The 23431-nt window shown below is 43.2% G+C and overlaps 1 protein-coding gene across 1 annotated transcript in view; it reads right to left on the bottom strand.

Annotated features, from left to right (window-relative positions):
• Window positions 1–1977: 1977 nt before the first annotated feature.
• Window positions 1978–23431, bottom strand: part of TUNAR (transmembrane neural differentiation associated intracellular calcium regulator) — a 29158-nt gene continuing 7704 nt past the window's right edge. The window contains exon 2 of the mRNA XM_075501543.1: window positions 1978–2200. Within this exon, the coding sequence (XP_075357658.1) occupies window positions 2015–2200 (186 nt within the window). The 3' untranslated portion in view covers window positions 1978–2014. The remainder of the gene's footprint in view (window positions 2201–23431) is intronic.

Genomic DNA, 23431 nt, shown 5'->3' with positions numbered 1-23431 from the left:
TAAGTAACTATAAATTAAAAAACAAGACCAGCCTCACTCAGCTCCACTGAACTGTGCCACTGTTTCTCACCCTCTCCAAGACCTGCAGCTCTGCCAGCACTGTCCAAACACAAATGTTTCCTCAACCACCCCAGCGTCCTTGGCACCCTCTTTCCGTGCCATTCTCTGCCTGTTGAAATCTCTGCTCATTTTCTCACCTCTCTCACCCTGTTGTGTTTTCATTAACATGAGATTATTTTTGCTCTTTTTTCCTTCAGTCTTCATATCGGATTCCATTTTAATTTATTTACTGACCTTTTCCCTTCTCCTAATGGTTTTGTTATTGACTGTGCGAAGCCCCAAGAGACTAAACACGTCTGTTTATGAGAGGTGCCCCTCAGGGTTTTCCAGGCTTGCTTTTATATCCTGCAATGAAATTCTGTATTTTTGAGACCAGTCCTAGCCCTTGGAAACTGGTGAAAAGCTCATTACTGATTCCAGAGGGACAGGACTGATCACTACAATCAATGAGACTCTAGGATCAAACTTTTTACAGCTCCAGCTGACTTCAATAGCAATCCCCCTTGTGCATCTGAGGACACAATCCAAACCACAAGTCAGTAAACAATTAATTGACCTATTTTTTAAGAGGCTATGTCAGAGTTAATGGGCAACATACTTAGGCAGCTTGAGGCAGAATTGAGGTCTCATATTTTTAATGCTTCATATATTTATAGGTACTGAACTCTGAAGAAAAATGGTGATCATCATCATTGTACATTCCTGCCAAAAACACAAGTCAGAGAATTTCACTGCACAGACCTCAATTAAAGCACATGTCAGAGAAGCATAAAGGGTTAATTATCCTCACATTTAAAATATACTGTGTATTTACAGTCTGGATTTCGCTTAAGCCCCTCACTACAGGCTCTCTAAATTTCTCTTTTCAACCGCATAAGCCTCTGCTCGCTTTTCTCACTATAAGTACTTAGAGAGCGTGACCAGATTCTGAAAGCCATAAATTCTGTGAATTTTGTAATATTTTGTGAGATGCCTCAATATTCCTTCCATTTGCTTTTTTTTTTTTAAACTATAAATAGAGCCTGCTTTGTGCAACCAGTCTCCAAAGGTCACCTTACAATGTTTTGCTATTTCCCGTATTAAGCAGCGATGCTTTTCAGCTGACATTCCAACTTCAAGTCATGCATGTGAGCATGATGTGAGCTTGCTTCAGAGTACAGTGAGAGGGCTGCAAACAAGACTGCTGTATAATTGCTGAGAAAAATAACATCCATTGTCAAAAAGGGCACTTCATCAAACAAAATTTAGCTGCATGAATACAAGTGTCTCCAAATATTTGGTTCATGCTAAAAATATAGCACATTTATTAAAAATATATATTTATAAACATTGGTATGAACAGACACAGATGTTAAGCAAATGAGAAAGGAAAAATAACCATGTAATGTATTTCTCCCAACATTTTATCAGGTTTAGGCAGACCTTGCTCAATGGAATTCTTTTTTTCATGATCGCACCATATGTTCATCCTGAATAAAAAGCTTGTCAGATTCAATGTAAGTAAAAGCAAAAACCAAGAGGAAAAAATCATTTGACCTAATGGACACGTGATCTGTGCTGTGATGCTATCTTTGAGTTCAATCTTTGCGAGTATACAGTATACATTTCTAATTGTATCTAGTGTACAGTTTCTTTCTTTTTTTTTTTTTTTTTTAAATTGTGTTAAAACAATATATCCCTGGTGGATTTCTTCAAAGCTACAACTTACATAATTGCAGTCATTTTCCCCCAAACTGAAAGTAAGAGGGCAGGACAGAAGAGTTAAGCTTGTTACTGTGTGAGAAAGTCTTGTTAAATTAATTGTGCTTCAGCCTCCGCTGCCTGCAGGCAGTGCTTTTATGATGTGTTAATATAATACACAGTCAATTCTGATTAAACAACTTGTCAATAGTCAGCAATGTTTGTCATCACTCTTAAAGGCCGTTTTGTCTGGTCTATTTGCATGCCTTCTAGTTTACAGCGTTGTGTAAATGTACACAAATATGATCACAATGAGGTTCAGAATTGTCCCAATAATTCCAAGCATTGCCAAGATGGTTTCTTCTTTGCTTTCCTTTTCTTGACCGCCTTTATCTTCTTCATTTCCACTAGTGATTACCATCTTGGTGGCCAGTTTCTTTATCCTCCCCTTCAGGATAACCTAGATTTAGGAAGAAAAACATCAAAACAGATTGTTAGGTTGTTTCCAAGCTCATATTAACAGTGGAGCCAATTGCAGAATTTTTGCCCCATAACAATTCATATTAAGAATTCACTTTAAAAGGATTAATATTTTTACTAGCTATTTAGTAAATTGCTTAATTAAAATGATAGTTCAGCTAGCCCATAGATTACTTATAACCTTCCATGACAACCTCTGCTTATGTGCCAGCAATCATTCGTAACACGTGTAACTCATTGCAATGTTGTTATAAAACTGGTTGGAATGTACCGACGAGGTGTGACTCCGCCGGTGTCACTGGGGACTTCGCCTGCATCAGGACTGCAGGAGAGCATCTTGTCAAGTTGCAGAGACCCTAGATTTACACTTCAGTACCAAGAAGCAAGAGGGCGAGGAAAAAAGAACTGGGAAGACCTCGTTTCTTTTTAATAGGAAAAACCACCAAAGACAAAGGCATTTTGTCTCCTGACAAGAAGGAAGACAGCAATGACTTCCCAATAAATAATTAAAAATAAAAGCAAAACCAAAATAACATCCATCTTGGCTTTTATTTTCCTCTTTCTTGATGTACAATGAAAAGTTACTTGCAGTGCAGTGAGCTGAAATATATCGATCTGTCTGTAGGGAGGATACAGCCATTTCCCCAGCAGCAGCCCCAGCCCCTGAACTGGTTAAAAAAGAAGGTTCTTCAAGTGCAGGACGAGCCCTGACTCCTGGCACTGCTGGAGCCACAAACAAAGCAGCTCTCTTGCTCTTCCAGCCAGGCGCCGAGACCTGGGTAAACATTTGACTGTTCAAATTAGAAATGGATAAATTCTATTTATCTGTGCTTATCTAACACTGCAAATTCTGATCTCACGGGCAAACGAAAGTGCCCCAGAAAACTGAAAAAGGCTGGCTGGTTTCCCAAAGCAAACTGATCTGCCAACAGCTGGGTTCAAGCGATGCCCTGCTGTTGTCGCCCAAGCTGCGAACCGTATCCCGTGATATTTCTGCTGCAGGAAGCAGTGGTAAGACGTAGTAAAAAATGCTCCCCAACAGCTCCTGCGTATAGGAGGGGTTTGGTTGGAGGAGAAAGGGGGTGCAGGTGCTTCCCTCATTCCTCCCTCCTCTAACCCATGGAGCAAAACTACTAGATCCCATGCAGCATGGATGTTCAGGGTGGGAAGGGCTCCCCAAGAACTGGCCACTGCCTGCAGAGGCACATGTCCCCGCCAGCAGGTATCACCAGAGGGGAGCCCTGACCTGCAGCTCCACCAAGCTCCTGGCCTGGGCAGCCAAAGGATGGAAAGGAGCGGGAGAGGTGAGGAAATCCTGTGACAGAGAGACTGAGAGGAAAAACAGAGAATCCAGACAAAACAACCTGTATTGTGTCACATCTGCAAGTAGTTCGTATATAGGACAGCGAGTAACTGCTGGCAACTTCCTAGAAAGGGCATCGCGGTTGAATGGCAGCAGGTACAAGCGATTAGTGGTAAGGCAGAAGCAGGGGTCTGCAGAGGTGCCACTTGCCTTTATACTTGCAGTTGCATTAGCATTTACGTGTTTTGCCTTAGCGTCACCAAGTGATTCAGTGGAAAACAAGAACAAGGCAGGCAGTAACCTGAGGGTACCCACGGCAGACACAAGTCAGCAGGAGCAAGGGGAACCAGGCAGAGGAATAGTGCAGCAGACATCAGAGTGTGCTCATGCAGCAGGTCTTTGGGTAACCTGCCCCAGGAGAGCAAAACTTCAGAGGCACCAAGTATCTCCCAGGGCATGCTGGCTCCTGCTATCCTGCTCCAGGTTCCCTTCCAGCCCTCAGAAACACCTTGGTCCCCACTGTTCCTCCAGCCACAGACACCTGCAAACTCCTCCTGCAGGACCTACCTCTTCTAGCAGCAGAAGGGCTTCGTCATATTTGCCACTGGCTGGTGTCCAGAGGAGGGCTTGGTTCAGCTTTGCATCTGGTGGGTGCCCTTCCTACCTTATTAATTGCCACCATGCAGTCAGTGATATCTTAACAAGCAAATTGGGTCTAGTAAGTCACAGGAGAATTCCTACCAAAGCCATTTACATTAACCTCACAACCCAAGAGCATCCACTCCTTGTGGCATCGGACCACAAACCCACATCCCAAGCTATGACACGCAGTCATTACTTCACCCACAAAGCCATGAGTCATTTGGATATTGTGTTCGTTCGCCCTTCAGTAACTGGGAGGTTTTCCCTCTGGCCAAATGTTTACATTTCACTGTTTATTTGAAAAATCAAGTGGGATCACAAATACGATTTGATAAAATCCCAGACCTAGAATGCAAGGATTCAAGGGGAGGGTGAGGTCCCTGCTGGCTGGGTCCCACAAGAGCCGAGCACTCTTGATTCTGCACCTCTGGCTCCCACAGAAACATGGTCATACCCAAGCATCTTGTGGGCCAAACCCTTCTGGCTCTGAAAAAAGCCAGAGGAAGTACAATGGGTCCCTCTACATCCCATGGTTTGAGAAGAGTTTCCCATTCACATCAACCTAAACCCACACGGAGCAGTGCAGAGCCCCAGCTGGGGTGGATTTGCACATGCACTGCATCCACTGACACTTGTAATTTAGGCACGGTGACCCTGCACCACATGCCCTAGACTATCCTTTTTCTAGGATTAATGTGAGCAGAGGCAGGATGGGGGCATCTGAACCCCTCTTATTAACAGCCCCAATCTTTTCTTAATAAATCCAAACTGCGCATCATGAAGTTAAAGTGCCAAACTCCTTCCTGCAGGACACTGTAGATGCTAAAATTACCACAAATCTAAACAGTAGCTAAATAATTCACAAAAGAAAAAAAACATATCAAAGGCTATTAGATATAAAGACAAAGCCCCTGGCTTAGGAAATCCCTGAGTTGTAAATTTTTTGGAAGCTAAGAAAGTATGCTGGGGAAGTACCACCACACCCTTGCCTTGCTATTAAAGTCTTTCCCAGGCACCCATTACTGGTTACTGCGAGAGAGGGGGTCCCTGGGCTGCGCGATCTTTGATCTGAGGTTGTACAATCACTTTTCTCCTCTTTGCGAGGTCTAATTATTAGCAAGGAGATACTGAGTGGTTTCAAATCCAAACACTGCCAACGTAACTCAGACTGCCAGATTATTTCTGTCCCACTAAGGGGCCTTAACTGAGGGAGAAGGTCCTCAGTGTGATGCAGTGAAATATGCACGGAGAAGCTGATGACCGGGGCCGTGATGAACATGAAGGAACAGCAAGGAGGAAACAGCAGTTGCGAGTTTATACATGGGCTGATGCACAGTGTGATTTGCTGGAGGTCATCTCTGTTGCTCCAGTCATGCTTATGTGCCGCATTTGGCTCACGCTATGATGCAGTCCAGGACTGCGTGAACTGCATCCTTTTTGGATGAAACTGGACCCAAAGATGTGCTCCAGGAGCTCTTCTTGTGCTATAAAAACAATAAAAGAAATTTCAGGCCATGGGAGCAGGGGGTCCAGACAAAAGCTGGTCTGAAGTAAAACCCCCAAAACACGTGTAGTATGGACACTGGCACCATTAGTTTCCCTGGAGGGATTGCTCTAGCAGGTCCACACTGCTCACTATTTTATACATCACCTAAACTATGAGAGAGAGAAAGCACAACGGGCTTGGTATTAAAAGGCGTTTAACACTCAAACAGGACAAGACTGGGACCAAATACAATTATATTAGTACTTTGCCAAATATAGCACTGTTGAAATTAAGGTAAGCGTTGACTTTGGACTGTGAGGAGACCAGAACCAAAATTACTTCTCCGCATTTAAGGACTGACCTTGGGAGAAGAGGAGCACTCTCCTAATGGCAGACTCAAGCCTTTAACCTTCACAGATCTCATGCTCAGAGCGGTATTTTGGCTGGCTGGGGTTTGTGGGTGTTTTTTGCTACTGGGAAAATATTTGCTGTCAGTTTTAGTATAATTACCCCAATTAAGAAAATAGAAAAGTCTTCTGGCTTTCTGGGTACCTTTTTTCAGCCTTTATTATTCTCTTCTGGAAATTGATTTCATTTATTTGACATTGTTTCATATTTTTAAGATTCTTATGACACATTGCTCCTTTTATATTTTTCTGGTGGGACTTCATGCTTGTCAGAAACACTCGTTTTCCTTACCCAGAACTGCTGCTAGAACTGCTGAGATAGGAGGGATAGAGAGCACTAGATTTACCGGTTCTTTAATAACTATCCTTCTTATTTAATTACTACTTCATTAGGAAAGTAATGCCACACTTTCCTGCCACATCAAAATTAATGTTTCCTACTTCATTTTGTAAGAGTCATCATTAACCTAACATCAGCCTTTTGAAAAGATATGTATTCTGAAAAGCTATCCATGAAAAGCTACGTATTCCATGTATTCTGCATTGCACAGGGGAGAAAAGGACAGATCAGTGGTTAGGACACTCCCTGCGCTAGTCGTCTCCTTGCACTACTGCTGACTCTTACACGTCTATGGGAAAGCCACTTGGTCTCTCTCTGCCTCAGTTTCTCATCTGTGGGATTCTTTGAAGAACTGCCCAGTCTATGTCAGAAAACGATCCATAACAGAAGCGATGCCCCACAAATAATTCCAAAAGAGCAAGATGCTAACATGAAAAATTTCAAATCCAACAGTGCTATAAAATACACCCACTACCATCTCCCCAAATCTGTGGGACCCGTTGCACATCGCTGTCTTTGCAAACAGTCCAGTGACCTAGGCAAAGCATTCCTAGCAAAAGGAGATAATCCCTACTCGTCCCTTCACTCTCAGCACGAGCAGTGACTGAGCTAAAGGCGATGGCTTAGCGGCAGGGCTTTGGAAAAGGCAGCAGCTAGCGCACGTTTGTGAGTTTACTGCAGTACGTTTGTCACATCAAAGATACAAAGCACATCCCTCGCAAAGTACCTGCCCTGACGCGTCTGTCAGCTTTTGAGTATGCTGGCACCTTGACCTGCTCTTGAAAAAGTTTTGTAATCTTAAATCATTCCTCTTCTAAGTCATTATTTACGAGCTCCCCAAAGCGGCTGCGAGTGGAGGGCGCAGCCAGCAGGAGCGGAGGCCGGGGAAGTCAGAGGAGGGGAGGAGATGCAGGCTCTGCCGGGGGCCCGCAGCGCTCCTCCGGGCCAGCCCGTGTTACCTGCCGCTTAGAAGACCACGACTGAAGACTTCTGGGAAGCTCTCAGGGTCAGATGCTCAGCTGGCACAAAGCAGCCTCCCTCCCCTGAGCTCAGCTGAGCTACCTCTCTTTACACCGGCTGAGGATCTGACTCCTTTTATTCAATCTAGCTTGAATATCAGCGAGCACAGATTTTGTATTCTTAATCCATAATCACAGACAATCACCAGCCAAATTGTTTTGATATTTAAACTTGTTTACAGTCCCCAGGCTATTAGTTGTGGTGACACATTAGGAGATAAGAGAGCTTTAATTTTCTGAGGATAGTTCCACCCTCTGGGGATAAGAAACACACAGCAGAAACTTGTTTTGATTAGCAAACTGAAGAGGGCACAGAAATCATACAAAGCGGAGGGTGAGTTCAGATGCTGCTGGAGCTGACGCCTTCCCTTCTCTCACAAAGAAGTGCTGGAACTACCAAGCAGGGAGGAGCGGCTCCTCGAGGGTTTAGCCCCACTTGAACATCACAGCCCAGCAGAGTTTTGTTCCTTTCCTCCTAACAAGTTCTTTTAACCTCATTTTCCTCCAAGGGCAGACTTGGGACAGCTGGGTGCTCGGCTCAGGTCCTGGACAGCCCCCGGCAAGATGCTGAGCAGGGCAGTTAAGCGGGTACCACACTGCTGCCAGTGGTCTCTGGGAGGAAGGCAAAGTTAGCACATGCATTTGTGCTCGTTAGCAGCCCTTTTTCTAAGGATTACGTTGGCGTATTCTTGTTTCTGTGATTGCTTTGTATCCACTCATGATCCTTGTGCCATTTGGACTGCATATGTCCTTTCCTAAACTCCACTAACACAACGTGCTGTCGAGATCCTGCTCAGAGAAGTGCTGGCAGGTGCAGGGACACGCATTCGCATTTATTTTTAGAGATGGATTTCATAGAACTGAAAGGCACCATATAAATGCAGGATAAGGCCAAGAGAAGCTCTGGGGCCATAAGAAGCTTCACTAAAAGCTCATTCAGACATAGCAGCTTGCACAGGCAGCGCACAGTATGTATGAACAGCAGATGAATTGAAATGGAATGAGCAGAAACTAATGAACAGTAGAAATTAGAATACCTGAGAAAAGCAAAGACCTGCCGTAACAGAAGGGAGAGGGGAGACAAGGAAAGGTGCCCAGGGAGAGGTCTTTCATTAGAGAAAAAGGATCAGAAAGAGCAGGAACGTGAGCCAGGTTCAGTAACACTCCCCAGCAGTGAGCAGAGAGACCAGTGCCTAAAGCGAAGAGATGTCTCAGCGGAGAGAGGACACAAGCGCTTATGTAGTCCTCAAGCAGGAAAATAAACCCACGTCAGGCTGCTGCTATGCTGGCAGGTTTTAGTCAGTGGGAAATACATGCTATTTATAGCACTATAGCCAGGATATTTCCAAAGGTCTCAGCAATGTGAGACCTCCTCTAGAATAAAGGCAGGCACTCAGCAGCAAAGAGGTTATTTTGAGAGGGCAGAATTCAAATAAGTAATACATTACAGGGCTTATCCTGCTCCCCACCATGGGTCTGATCCAGTTTGTTCTGGCAGCTGTTTTTGTCCCCCAGGCAGCTCAGAACTCAGAGGAGGCAAAGGACTTGCACCCAGTTTTACTGTTTTACCTTTCTTCTCCTCATTTATGTCTCTGGGACCATGCCAACCCTGAAATGCTCAGGATAGCCAAGCTATATTATAAAAAGACTGGATATTTTGAATACAAGTATCCCTTATCTTAGAAACAAAGCTATGATCTGTAGCAGAATAATGATCCTTAAACACCAGACTATTACTATAGGCTCTCCTTTACCTGCGCCTATGCAGACGGTGCTATCCATAGACTCATAAACAGCCTTTGGCTCCTCCACCTACAGCAAGGTCTCCCATACCAAGAGTCATAAGGCTTCACGAGTCCTAGTTTGTGAAAAAAACCAACCTGACTAAAATGAGAGTAAGTCAGCCTTAACCCATAGCCCTCTCCCCTTTGATACGAGATGCACTATGAAGAATGAATTGTTATTGATCAAAATTATCAATCTATTTAAAACACAACTGGAAGCATTTACCATTCAAAGTCCAAATTTCACAAATCCAGAGATGATCAATTTTCTGGCTGTGCCCAAATGGTGGTGAAATTTCAGTATAATTCTTGTTGGTTTAGACTGGCCTATTTTGTGTTCGCAATCCATTTTCCTGATGGAAACACAGCACTGTGCTTGGTTGCTTGGTGCTAATGCTCAGAAGCAGAAGCATTTGACTCTCTGTTGGTACTGCAGCACACACTTGCCATTTTTCTCCTTTTAAATACTCGGTATTTCTTTTCAGACCTTTTGAGTCGAAAGAGTATTTCCTCCCTCCCACTCTTCCCGAGATTAACTCCTGATACTGTCTATCAGCAAGAAGAGAAGAAGAATGACATGGTCTATGTTTATTTTGTTCGCATGAATCCCTCTGCAATGTGTGCAAATGCACTGGTTCTAAGAAAACTGATGATGTGTGTGCTCCATTTTCAGACAATTTACTGCTCTGCTGCAATGAACAGTTAGTGCTGAAAGATAAAAGTCGCGTATTGTGGACACAATGATGGGGAACAGATCTCTTAGGCTCCCTCTTCATCTAGTGTCTGCTGAGCCCTGTCCTGCAGAGCCCGAGGGGCTCCTGCCCCCGAAGCAGCAGCTGCAATGGGGAAGGAGAAGAAGAACCAAACACCAGCCCCGAACAGGTATTTTGTGTCTCACCGCTGCTCCTTTCCCATCAGTGGGGAAAGGACAGACAGAGCTAGCCAAAGTGGAGATTTCCCAGAACTGCCTTATAAAATGTCTAGTAAAGGCCAAACACGCTGCGGTGTTAATGGGCATAAAAGCAGCCAAATGGAGCCAGACCACAGTCCAGCTGATCAGGTGTCCCCTTGCCATTAGCTGATGCCAAAGATACACAGCACAAGCATATAGTAAAGCTTACCCCACGGTACCTAACTAGAGTCCAGAAATCTGCAGGTCAAGGACTTGCTCCCCCAGAGGAAGCATCTTTGGGTTTAATGCCCCTTCATAGATTTGTTTTCTCTAAATTTGTCTAATTGCTGCTTGAACTCATGTTATTATTTTTTTTCTATACAGTGTCCTCTAGCAATGAGCTCAAAAGATTATTAAGGGACATCTGAAAAAGTATCTGCTTGTTATTTGAACCTGTTACTTGATTCTTCATTCTGCAATTTGAGAAACTGTGAGTAATTGGCTTTTATTCTGCAGGTCACCTAGAATGCTGTTAGTCTCTTACCATATCCCTGTAGTCATCTTTCTCCAAGACTGGAATAACCTGGTCTGTCTAGTTATTCCTTGTACAGAAGCCATTCCATGCTTTTGGTTATCTTTCTTGCCTTTCTCTCTGCCTTTTCTAGTTATACTAGGGGGTTTTGGAGCAACAAAGGACAAAACCCTTCTGGACTTCTGGTATTAATGTGGAGTCTTCGGTGTGCTACACCCTCTGAAGTCGTATTGTCCTTACTCCAAAGATTTTATAATTTATACATACCAAGGTTGGTAGAAGGGACACCTTTCATTCAAAGAAAAAAATAAAAAAGGAAAAAAAAAAGTTAACATTTCTCCCTCCCACATCCCAGAAATTGTGATAGAATAAAGATTTGAAGTTTGAAGTCAGGTTTGAAGTCAGAGTCAACTCCCTCTCTTACTCCTTTGCCCATCTTTCCTGAGCTTAAAAAACCAGAACAACAAAAAAACTCTACAGTGAGCGCACTTGGATGCTGGCATATTCAGATAAACAAACCCCAACTGTTAAAAACCTTAAAACTTGCATTTTTGCCCAGATAAAAGTAGCATTAGCTGAAATAAATACATGGAAAAATAAGATGTTAAAGTATCTCTTTCCATCATTTCAGACCTCAGCACCTCATTTTCTATTTCAAGGGCATCTTCAGGGTTCTCTTTTAGGAGCAAAAATCCATTGAAGCCCTGTAAAGGAAAAAATACAATAGCCAAGTCTCAGTGACAGACAGGTCTCTCATCTGCCAGCAGGCGCATAACCTCTGTCGTAAGCAATTTGAAGATCTGCCCTCACCACTGCATGCCGGAATGGAAACTGAGCTGTTCAGGAGACATTTAGGAAATATTAAGAGATAGAAAAGTGACACAAATGTGTATTAATATTTTGCTATATAATATCTCTAAGTTCAGCCAAGGCCAGAAGATAATTTGGCCTGTAATGGATTAAACTACCTTTACCTCAGAGGTGACCTCTCCTTACAAAACAAACGTGCACCAGAAGACCATCCAGAAGCTTGAGGAATATAACACTTGAACTTCTCTAGAAAAGAGCTATTAGTTTGTGGGTACAACAACAATCTAAAAAGCCTAAAATCTCCACTTTTACTTCCAGCTATATCTTTATTCCAAAAATTAATTACAGGTAGATTAAGGGACACTGTAAATAATTCTAGTCAACTGAAACTTTCTGATTTAGGAAGGTTGCGTTCAAGGTTTTTTATAACTTTTTAAAATTGTAACCATTTCGTCTGAAATGATGCATGCCAGCCATTTGTCTCAGGGAAAATATTTTCTGGGAAAAAATTCACCCAGTTTGCTGTTTATAGGAATGACGGTTGGAAACCAATTGTTGTCTTATCCATATAGAAACCTGGCAACCTTTTCTGTGAAATACTCAAGTCTTTTCACTTTTGAAGCAAGGACTGCATTCTCAATTTTATTGTAGCTGAGATGGCCTGATATAAGTGCTGAAGAAGGTCTCGTGCATCTGAAAATGTGTTCATTTTTAAGTGATCAGTTTTATAAAAGAAATAACCTCTATTATAATTTTTTTCCTGTTTAATTACTCTCTTAGGTCAAAGCATCTTTGCAGCACTTACAGGTTGAAATGACATTGATGGTTGTCAATATGAAAATTTGAATAGCAAAAGATTTTCAGTTTGCTTTTCAAAAATAAATTCTTTGTTTGGTTTTTTGTAATTAATTTGCAAAGACCAGCCAAAAACTGCCACAATTAAAGGTGATGCAGGTGATTCAGCCTCCTTCTGTTCATGTGTTATCAGGTAGGTTTTAGCTAAGCACTATTCTGTCCACCAAATTCCAGCTTCAGTCAGAGCACAGTGCATTTGCCATAGAGGAGGAGAGCAAAAAGCTTTTGCTTGTAGGATGCTTCAATTCTTTTTGCAGAATTTAAAAGTGGCAGGAGAGCCTGAGAAGAGGAGCAGCAGTCTTTTGTCTGCAGGCGCGAGATGTTGCCCGGAGGAATGGGACAACTCATTCACACCATGTTTTTCAAAGCTGCTCCCCTGTTCTGTGTACTTCATTTCCTGGGAGCCTGCCGTGGCCCTGGGGGCTGAGTATCTGAAAGTGGTGAGTACTGGCCATTGCAGTGGAAGCCAACAAGAGCTGCAGTATGTGCTGCCACGTACTCTAAAAAAATTACATCAGGCACCCGCAATTATGGATACTTGTAATCTTACTCTTTTTTGCCTTCGGTTACCACCTGTACTAGGGAGTAATGATACCCAGAATTGCTATTAAGATGCTGTAAACAGAAATAAGTCAGTGTTTGCACGTGGCAAGGACCTGCGCAGTGGAACACCCTGGAATGCCCCAGCAGGAAATAATTTTGCCTTCACAGCAGAGTCTGAGCTATGCATTGAACAGTGAAAGAAAATCAAGTATTGAACTCACAAACTGTCATCTTTTATGCGCACCAAGCAAGACTCAGATCCTGAGCAAAAATAGTCTGTGACTGATGCACCTGTGCAAGGTGGCAAATTAATGGAGTAGAGACAATTTTACTCGCAGCGTTTCTTAGCTTCAAGTGCTGAGCTGTGCAACCTTGATAATGTTCTTTTCACATACTGTTTTGTCTGTAATTATTACCTATATCAGCCCAAATTTAAAAATAGAGCATTTCTCTATTGAATGCCTCTTTTAGGACACAGTTACAGCTGACTCTTAAAGGTGCCAATAACCTGCAACTCACGCTGAAGGCTACTGGCACCATGACAGCAACACCATCCAAACTCTGAAAATTGCAAAGCCTCTTTCAAAGTCCTGGGATGAGCATTCAAAAATGGAGGCAGCCAAAAATCCCTTGCTGCTTTTAAAATATTAGACTTAATAAGATAAAATAACAGATAATTTGAGGGAAGAAGTTAGTTTCTAAAACAAAGTTATCAAAGTAGGATAACACTCCAGGCAACCAACTCCCACACCTTTTATCATCATCATTAGTCATTTATATTGCAGCAGCATGCGGCAACCCCTGCTGATGTCTGGGCTAGAAACCAGACACAGATAGCGAGAACGATACCTAGCCCAAGCAGCTTACAAAATTACAACAGTACGAAGTGTGGGAAGGCGGGGGAAAGAACAGAAGGTTGAAGCGAGTTGCTGAAGGTCGATTTGCACAAACCCAGCACAGCCAGAAGAGCCAGGCCTTCGATCCACAGGAGCAGATGCTCCTCTGGCTTGTGCTCAGAGCAAGCACAGCATGCGGGAGAGGCAGCAGCTCCACTTGCACAGGTCCCACGCTCCTGGGGAAACAAGCTGGCTGTGCAGGGAGTAGAGCATTTGGGAAAACACATGAGCGAGAGAGGTGACAGCTCTCCTTTTCAGGGCTTGGGGTAGAGTTCCGTGGCACAGCACAGAAATGGGATTTGGGAGTGAAAAGGTCATGATTAACTCATCAAATGCCCTGGCAAGGCCATCAGGATGGGCAGTGAAGAAAGGAGTATGGGAAGAGCTGGATTTGCTAACCCCTGTGCACTGGCGCATTGCTGTAACAAGTGCTGGCTGTTGCCAGTTGTGGACATCAGAGTCACAGAATGGCGGAGGTTGGAAGGGGCCTCTGGCGGTCGCCTGGTCCAACCCCCTTGCTCAAGCAAGGCCACCTACAGCCAGTTGCCCAGGACCATGCCCAGACAGCTTTTCAGTATCTCCAAGGATGGAGACTCCACGACCTCTCTGGGCAGCCTGTGCCAGTGCTCGGTCACCCTCACAGCAACGTGCTTCCTGATGTTCAGAGGTTTCCATTCTTCAGCAAAGGATGTCACCTTGCATATGGAGCAAAGCCATTTGGATTTTTTTTTTCTCCTATAGCTTATTCCTATTCTCTTTAAAAAGATACAAATGATGTGGCTATAGATCTGGAGAGATTATTTGCATATGTCTTCCAACTCTATACAGTATGCCTAACAACCCATGTTCTTTCTCTGTCTGCAGTGGGTATTGGACTATATAAGGAACACATTTTGATAGCTAATGTAATGCAACATACACATCATGTTGCCTCAAGGTCATGGTAAATTGTGTCTGTTTATATGATGCATTTTGACATACTCTAATGTTGTGCCAGTAATTTGAAACAATGCCCATATAAAATGTGAATAAGACCAAGAGCATAGCCACAAACCTGGAAATATTTCACTGCTTTCTTATATTAAGAGTATTCAGTAACATATTGGTAATTCTTCTTAAGGATTTAGGGAGAGGAATGTATATTTTGTTACATTTTTCTTCAATGGACACCAAGCCAAATTCCGTTCACAAAACCTTGAGTAATATTACTGTTAAAAGGAAAGCTAATCTGGATTTATGCCCCCAGAACAGAAAGCCAAATTTAACTCTGATTTTTTTTAACATATAATGGATTCTTTAAAAATATTGCTTGCAATAAAGAGGCTGCTAATAATAAATAAAATATTCATAGTATTTGAATTATGCAAAATGGGCCACTGAAAATGATTGCATGTAAGTCCCAGAGTCCTTACAGCACACAGGGAGAGCACTGAGTCCCACTGAACTGGTGTGATAAGTAAATGAATAGCAACACGCCTAGAAACAGTAGGTTGGTAATGTTTCTCTCAACTTAATTTTCAAAACAAAGTGTTTATCTGTTATGAATTGTTGCCCAAGATATTCTGCATGTTCACACAGACCTGTTTTCTATTCTAGCAGCTGCCACACCATCCCTATAGGACTGATGCTTTCTCAGTTAAGATACTTTGCTCACATTTGTAAAGTATCCATTTGGCTCTACTCATACTTTTAAAGCCAAATGGTCCTCTAGGGACATGCTTATCCATTTCTCCCCCTTTCATGCTCCAAGGCAGCATGAAGGAGTGCTGGGGTGAGGTGACTGGGAGAAATGAGAATACCTGTAAAAAAAAAAGCTTGTGGTCATGGACCATCTAAAACCCATAGAAGATGGCAGCCCTGCAGTGGAACAATGTTCTTCAGGCTCTAGTGAGAGAAAGGACTTTCCTCATGAAGCAAAATTGGGAAATAAGAACTAATCATAGAAGAGATATTCAGATATTGCCAGTTCACAACATTTAAGGAAATTCTAACAGATAGAAAAAAATTGAAGATCCTGCATGAATCACATAATTTAAAAAAAAAAAATTAAAAAAAAAGAAAAGAAAAAAAGGCACTTGAGCCAAACTTCTCCAAAGGCCACTTGAGGGCTAATTTAAAAGGCTGAACTAAATATTAGTTCAGGTTAACCTGAAAATTCTGATAGGAATCACTCATACTCTAAGAAAAGTTCTGGATTTGCTTTACTACCTAGGAAAGAAATGGAAGACTGCTTGATGGGCAAAACTCAGGGCTGGTTCAATTCTGGACTGAGAAATGATACCTTCAAGGGAATACTCACAGACCCTGGTAAACATAATTAACCTGTTCAATGACACCATAGCATTCCTAGATATTATGATTTCAGAACCTATCTGTAATGTAAATTAAACAGGCAGTTGTACTGATTAATGTTAGATGTGAAAGGAATAAGACTATATGATTGAAAAATTGAATGTGCAAAGTGCTTTAAAATACAGTGTCACTCTACCACCCATCCAGAAAACTGGAGGCAGAGCAAGATGAAAAATTTTATCTAAATTCATGAAGCTGCTCATTGAAGCTCCAGAGAACCGAACTCTTTTTCTCGGTTTCCAGATCAGTACCCTCTTCTTTGGACCACATTGTCTCTCTGGACCATCTGGTTTAAACTGATGCAGCTCAGCTTCAGTTTATACCAGTTGAAGTCTTGCAGCATAAGCTTTTTAACAAGTCACTTTGCAGAACCAACAATTTAATTCAGCTTAACAGAAACATAGAAATAGAAACAGTAAAATGTCTTTTGACCTTTGCTGTTGGCTACGATCAAAACCATGCAACAAAAAGAGCAGAGAGGAAATGTAGGACATACGCTCAAGATGATGAAAAAAAAATGTTTGGGCGTGTAATGCAGTACATTGAAGAAAACACTCAAGAACAATTCATCCTGCTGAAAATATTATTCCCATAAGGCTGCAAGGATCAGTGTCATCTTAAATTATGCACTGTACAAGTGCCAGCCATAGAAGACCCACGCACAGGCCCTACACTCTTGGGCAGGAGGTCACTAAACACTAGCAATTGATCTATGGCTCTAGAGGCTCCAAGGAGGGGCAAAAAACCCCAAATAAAATGTGCAGATTTCCTTTTTTTTTGCTATTATACATACTATTTTGCTAAAGAAGATGAATAAAGCGTTAATAATGACACTGTCCTGTCAATTTGGTGTTAATCAATGCCGATGATGAATGAAAATAAATTAACACAACTCAGAAAAACATCCTTAAATTAAATTCCTCTCCATTTCCTCCTGATACAGAAGCAACCTTCCAAAGATTTCTATTTGTTTGAAGTCATTTTTCTCCAAAGACTTCCCAGCTGGTTAATTGCATTCACACAAGCCTGTCTAACTTAAGAACTCAAGCTGAGTCCTATTTTGCTTATCCTATCAGTCCTTAGCTTCTCCCAAACATCACTGACACAGGTAACATATCTGACCCTTGATCTCTTCACAGGGTTAGGACTTTGTCTCACCCTCTAAACGACTCTTTTTTTACACTGAAGCTGGAAGCCATGTTGCGCACGCCACAGCTCTGACAGGGGACATCCTTTTGTCGCCCAAAGAATTTTTCTGTTGAGTTTGGCATGGACATTGCCTCAGTCAGACCACAGACCTGTCTCTGCATCTCTGGAAGCCTTTCCAGTTGCAACCTGACATTTGAACCATACTTTTCAATTCCTTAGATCTCCAGGTGCCAAGCAGACTCCAATAATTCACACAGAAACTCTGCACAGTGACTGGTGACTGAAATGCAGCCAGCTCTTGAGTGAAGCACAGGCAGTTACAAACCAAAGAGCCATGCCAAACAGTCCAGAGGAGAGGAAGGGATGAAGGTTTTTTTCTGAAGAGAAAGCCTATGGCAAATTTATATAGGGAAATATCTTATTCCATGAATCAAGGTGTAACATTTCTTTGCCAAAAAAATGGAGAGCCTAAAAGCTCATAACTCTACATTAGCACAGCAATTATATTAGCTTTCCTGTATTTTAAAAACCCAAGACAAAAGTTTAATGCTTCTAACTTTGCTTTTTAAATAGAAAGTGAGAGTTACACTAGACAAACTCCAATTTAAAATCTCAGCAGGGCTGACAGCTGTGTTGAAGAAGAAAGCTTTTTCACGGTACAAGCTTGTGGGTTGATTTTAATAATGGACATTTCCTTTCCATAGATCCAATATTTATATTCTTTTTGTTATTTGAAAACCCGTCTGGGGAAACATAAATCTGCCTGCATCATAATTACACTTACCTACATTTCATGCCTATAATCAGACTAGGACCTATGGCAGCAGCTATAGGAAAACTGGACAATCTATTCTGCGTGGGTTAGTAAAAGAGACTCCAGTCATTTTTCCAAAAGGATAATCTATTTTATGGAGAAGAAATTAATTCTGACAAATTTTCAGGAAGCTAAGGTTTGGCCAGGAGCATTTTTTGGCTTATTTCTGAAAGAAAACATTCAGAGGACTCCTGAGTCTGTCTTCCCAAGCTCATGACTCTCTCTCTTCCAGTTGCTCCAAATTCCTTCTTCTTTTCTCCAGTCCTTTCTTCACTGGAGCGTGCTTGGAGGGTGCAAGCCAAAGCAGGAGCTGCTCACTGGCAGGGAGCGGTTGTAGGTAGCTTGCAGAGCAAAGCAGTGCTGCTGCAGCTCACAGTGCTCAGAGGGGAAAGGAAGATGGATGTAGGCTGGTGGAGTCCTTCCAAGAGAAAGCTTAGGGTTGTACAAATCATAGCTACATTCAAACCCCCACAAATAATCCAAGAATCAGGCTTTTTATGGAAACCCACTGGCAGTGTTTTACTTGGACTACAAATGTCAAAAGCATATCTGTAGTGATGCACTGCTGCAGGCTGGCCTTGGGAAACCCTTCATAAAAATCTGTCAGTGAGGCTGGGTAACTTCCCTCCTCTGACGAAGTCATCTGTTCCGGTCACAGCTACGCTCTCTGCGCTCTCCCTGGGGCTACAGTAAGCATTACTGAGGAGAAAATGTGCATGACTTACAAATGCACAGCACTTCACCACATGCAGGTATTTGCAAATAATTAAGGACGGAATAGCTTTCTCATAGATACCCGCGTGTACACCATGCTCTACCAGCACGATGACCGTGCCACCCTCCATACACTTCACAACCGGTCAAGAACAGATTCTTCCACACCACACTCGCAATAGCATTTTTGCTGCATGCTGTTGCCTATCGCAGGAAGGATGGCTCAGTGGCCAAAGTACCAAGTGGGGACTGGGCAGTTAGGGCCTCTGGGGTCCCAGGGGGCACCTCCGTGAGCATGGGGACACCCTTTGCAGTTGGGAAGTTGGTCAGTATGAACAGTCCTGGCTCTGAGAAACTGTGTCTCCGTCCTCCCCGCTCATTGGCACTCTCTTCCCAGGTCTGTGCTGCTGGGAGGATGCTGTGCAGAGCTACCAAACATTTCACTAAAGCACGTGATTTCCCCCTTGTCAAAGCGCTGTATGGGCTGCCTTCTCCCTCACTGTTGCCAGGTTGTGATTGCTAACCAGGAAAACAGGGATTTGCAAAAATAACTGCTCTTCATAGATGGTACATTGCCCTCTCTCAAGAGCCATAAGCCCTCTGTTAGCACAAGTCTCTATTGCCTTCCTTCTGTTTTCTCATTCCTGACTTCTTGTAAATGCTAATTTTGGTTTTTTTTTCTGTGCCATTTTGCTGTCAAAATGATAAACACTGGAATATTACTAGGCATCTCATCAAAGGAAGATTTACAGATGTTTGGTCTTCATTATTTTGTTATAATTTTACACATTTTTTTTAACAGCAGAGTAAACAAGGTATTTAAAACCTCCCAAACATGGCTTATAAATTCCTCCTGTTCCAACTTGCAGTCATTTATAACTGACATCAGCTGTATCTCTGCAGCAGTTACAGGACTGCTGCACACATAACCGTGCCCAAGGTAGCTCCAACACAGCCAGGTGGGAGCAGAAGTCTCCTAGAAAGTACAAGGGCCTGCACCCCCTGTGAGGAGCAGCTACCTGAAACCACAGCCACAGTCCTGCTACATCCATTAGATGCACCCCGAAGCCCACACCCTACCGTCTTTCCTCTGCCTATTACTTAATCCAGTTAGATCAATGCCAGCTGCGTGCGTTTATACTCATACTATTGTTTAGTATGAGTGTAAACACCCTAATTGGAGATATGAAGTCATTTTACGAGGAAGAAGAACAAATCAGTTCCTTTCATTGTCAATCATTTTCACAGAGTTTTGTGGATGACAAACAGGCTGTTTGAGTGAAACTAAACAAGACGTGTGCTAAATCTCGGAGGTACCCAGTTGCAGAGCAGCTCTGCTAATACCAGTAGAGATCTGCGTGCAAAGGCACTGTGCAGAGACATGGAGATATGCCCTGAACATTTGCTGGAGCCCAAAGTATGTGGCAGATAAACGTCTGAAGCAGGAAAAGAATGGAAAGAAAGTTTCAGGTAAAGAAACAAATTGCAAAGCCACAGTCTGTTCATATTGTCTACCACAGCAACTTGTACTGGTGGTGATGATGAAACCAGCCGATGGTGTGATCCAGCTGCGGCAGAAATGAGTGGCACAATTCTCGCTGACTCCACCAGGTACTGGATTAGGCTTTGAAAGCAAAAGTTGCCCAGACAAGCCATAGTGGCAGAAACAAAAAATACTTTTTCATAACTTAGTCACCCAAATTGCTAGCATATGTATTGACCCCATATCCCTATGTTAGTCCCTGAAAATGACCCATATAGTAAGCTATCAGCTCCAGCAGCCTCAAAGAGGAGGACCATGTGACAACAAAGATTCACAGAAAGTCCTTTTCTTTTGGCTGTCCTACTCTCTTTTAGTAACGGCTTGTACCGAGAACAGCCCCTGCCTCATGCTGAAGCATTGCTTTCTAGATTAGGTAAAGAAAAGCATAGATACACCCAGAGACATCAGCAAAGATCAGTAGCAAACGATCTTCACTGCAAAAAGCATTAAAGGTATTGAAAGTATTAATAATTCATACCAAAAATCAACATAAAAATCCACATGTAATGCTGATAACTGGGATCAGGTATGTGGTAAAGCAGCCAGTGAAACCAGTTACTCACCTTTTGGCCACCTTTTGTTGTTCTATGTGCTTGCAGAGTTAGTTATGGAAGTTGCATTCACTTAGAATTTAATTCTCTAGAAGAGGTTGTTTCTCTTACTGTTTGTACAGTACCTACCGCTGTCAGGCCCTGATCTCAATAACTGATAATAGCTGCAGTCTATGTGATAAGCACAGGACAAAAAGGCTCCCAGATTTCAAGCACACCCTCCTCCTGGGTAGGGTTCATATTCTCGGAGGGGCTCATGCTGAGCCTCGCAGCCGTTCTGAGCATCTGCAGCTCCCGCGGGAGCAGCAGGGCCAAATCCTGCCAATGGCTCGCACAAGCAGCTTCTGCTGCTGCCTCTTGCCCCCAGCCAGGCAGAGCACCGGGCTCTTCTCAGCCCCGTTGCTTTGCATGTGTCCTTCAGGGCCTGAATTGCACATGTGCTATAATAGAGCCAAGAGGTTTCCTTTGAGCTCATGGTCCTGCACAAGCACAAATCAATGTATTTATTGTATTCTAGGTTATGTGAAAAAGCATCAGCCTTGCATGTTTGTGCTGTATCACCCAATCAGTGAGCTAGAAGAAGTAGGGCCAAATCCTGAGAGGGTTAAGCCAGGCAAGCTACATCAGCGACCGTCTGAAAGCATAGATGTTGTTGGCGTATATCTTAAACTGTCAGGAGGAGCAGCCAGTGAGCAATGCAGTACTTGACCTGTCAGCATGATACAGATCATTTACATAGCTTTTTACAAACATTAACAGATTAATCCTCACCTTGGGACACACAAGCAAGGTTCAGTAACCCTGATGAACAGACCTGGACACTGACTCACACAGTGATTGTAACCTGATTTCCAGGAGAAGCTAGCATCTTTACATCTTATAAAAGCACAGGAGGGGACGGGACTTCATACCTCCAGACCAGGAGAAAAAGAAGTGTGAAACAGATAGCAGCTTTGGCCTACCCATTTGTATCTGTGGGGAACTGAGGCTATGAGGATTTTCTTAGGTGGAGATTTCGTGGCTCCTCTTCAATTCACACCAGCTGTGACAATCCCACATAAGATGGTAGCTCTCACCCCAGCACAGAGGACACAAGCACCTTCACGTGCAAAGCACTGCATTTCACGCCCAAAGTGTAAAGCAAATCAAGCAGCTGAAGTGGAAAAGTCCTACTTGGTTGCCATTTCATTACCCAAACAGCTATCCAAAGCATCTCAACTCATCGCATTTCAGTGGGATCTATTTCTAAAAGCAGTAGCAGCCATCATATCCTAACACACGGGTGAAAGTTGAGTCCTGTGCGCAAGGCTGGGGCTTTGCATTGAGAAGTGGTAAGGATCCGCGATGGATATGGCCCACAAGATCATACTGACAGAGCTCACAGACCAGAGAGAAAGTGGGACATGGCCATGGCCCATGAGGCCATGCTGGCTCTTCCATTTAATGACTTGGGAGATACCATTTGTGCACGCAGCATTTATGCAGCTGAGGGGTCTGTTCTTAGCAGTATCACCGAGGGCTCAGGAGTTGTCCATAAGCCACAGGGGACTGGGAGATCAGGTCCCTGGAGAGGCAGGACAGGGAGCGGTCTCACAGCTGTGTGGCTTTGCAGGAGGGGCATGCATGTATGCACTGAAGGGGTGAGAGGCTCAGCTCATGCACGCATGCAATGGACAGATGTACCCAGATACGCTGTCATGGGGGTTAGCGACGTGTGTCCACATGGACTGGGATAGCCACAAAAAGGGTCAAGGGAATATGCATCTGTACAGGCATCTGCTAGACATATGTGGGCAAGGAGTACCTGCCACCAGATTCTTAAGATATATAGTAATTCATGTGTTGTAACTTGGTAAAAGTGTTTGGGATTTATCCCTAAAGAACTAATGCCACAAAGGTCTCCTCTGTTTTATGAAGGAAACTGCTTATTGATCCTGTCTGTTTGCATCATATTCACACTGTACTACTCCTGTGCTTAACCTGCGGGAATCCAGAAAGGTTGTTTCTCTCTTCACACGCGACTTGACTTCTGCAGGGAGATGCTGCACCTCCATGTGAGGCTCCAGAGAAGGGCCGTGGGTAGGAACAGGTTGCCAGGTAGGGAGCACTAGTTTCTGATGTTAAAATCCCTGTGATGCCCATTTGGTGTGCCGCCTTCATGTACTCACAAATCTACTAAAAGCCAAATGAGAGATCACAAATGAATTTGGAGACAGATTCAGCAAAACTATTGTAGGATTCTCTCTGTAACATTAGGCATGGTCTACTTACTTTTTTTTTCCAAAGGAATATAAGGCTTTAGTGATGCTTTTGATCTGTCTCCTCTTGTGAAACATTGCAGATGTGACTTGTGGTCTTTTAATAGCTTACTAAAATTCAGTGAGGAGGACTGGAATGTATTTTGTGGTGAGCATGAATGGACAGAGCAGATGCTCTGTGGGCCCTTTCTGCATTAAATACCCATCGCATGGTTTTCAGGGTGGGGACAACGACTAGACGCAAAGATACCAGTGATCCCTTACGATTCCATTAGAAAGCACATGAACAGATGCAGAATTTGAGGGATAACAATGAGGAAC

The sequence above is a fragment of the Mycteria americana genome, chromosome 5 (genome assembly GCF_035582795.1).
Source record: "Mycteria americana isolate JAX WOST 10 ecotype Jacksonville Zoo and Gardens chromosome 5, USCA_MyAme_1.0, whole genome shotgun sequence".
In the NCBI taxonomy this organism is placed as follows: Eukaryota; Metazoa; Chordata; class Aves; order Ciconiiformes; family Ciconiidae; genus Mycteria; species Mycteria americana.
Note: the sequence above shows the minus strand (reverse complement) of the source record. Positions and strands in the feature narration are given on the sequence as shown.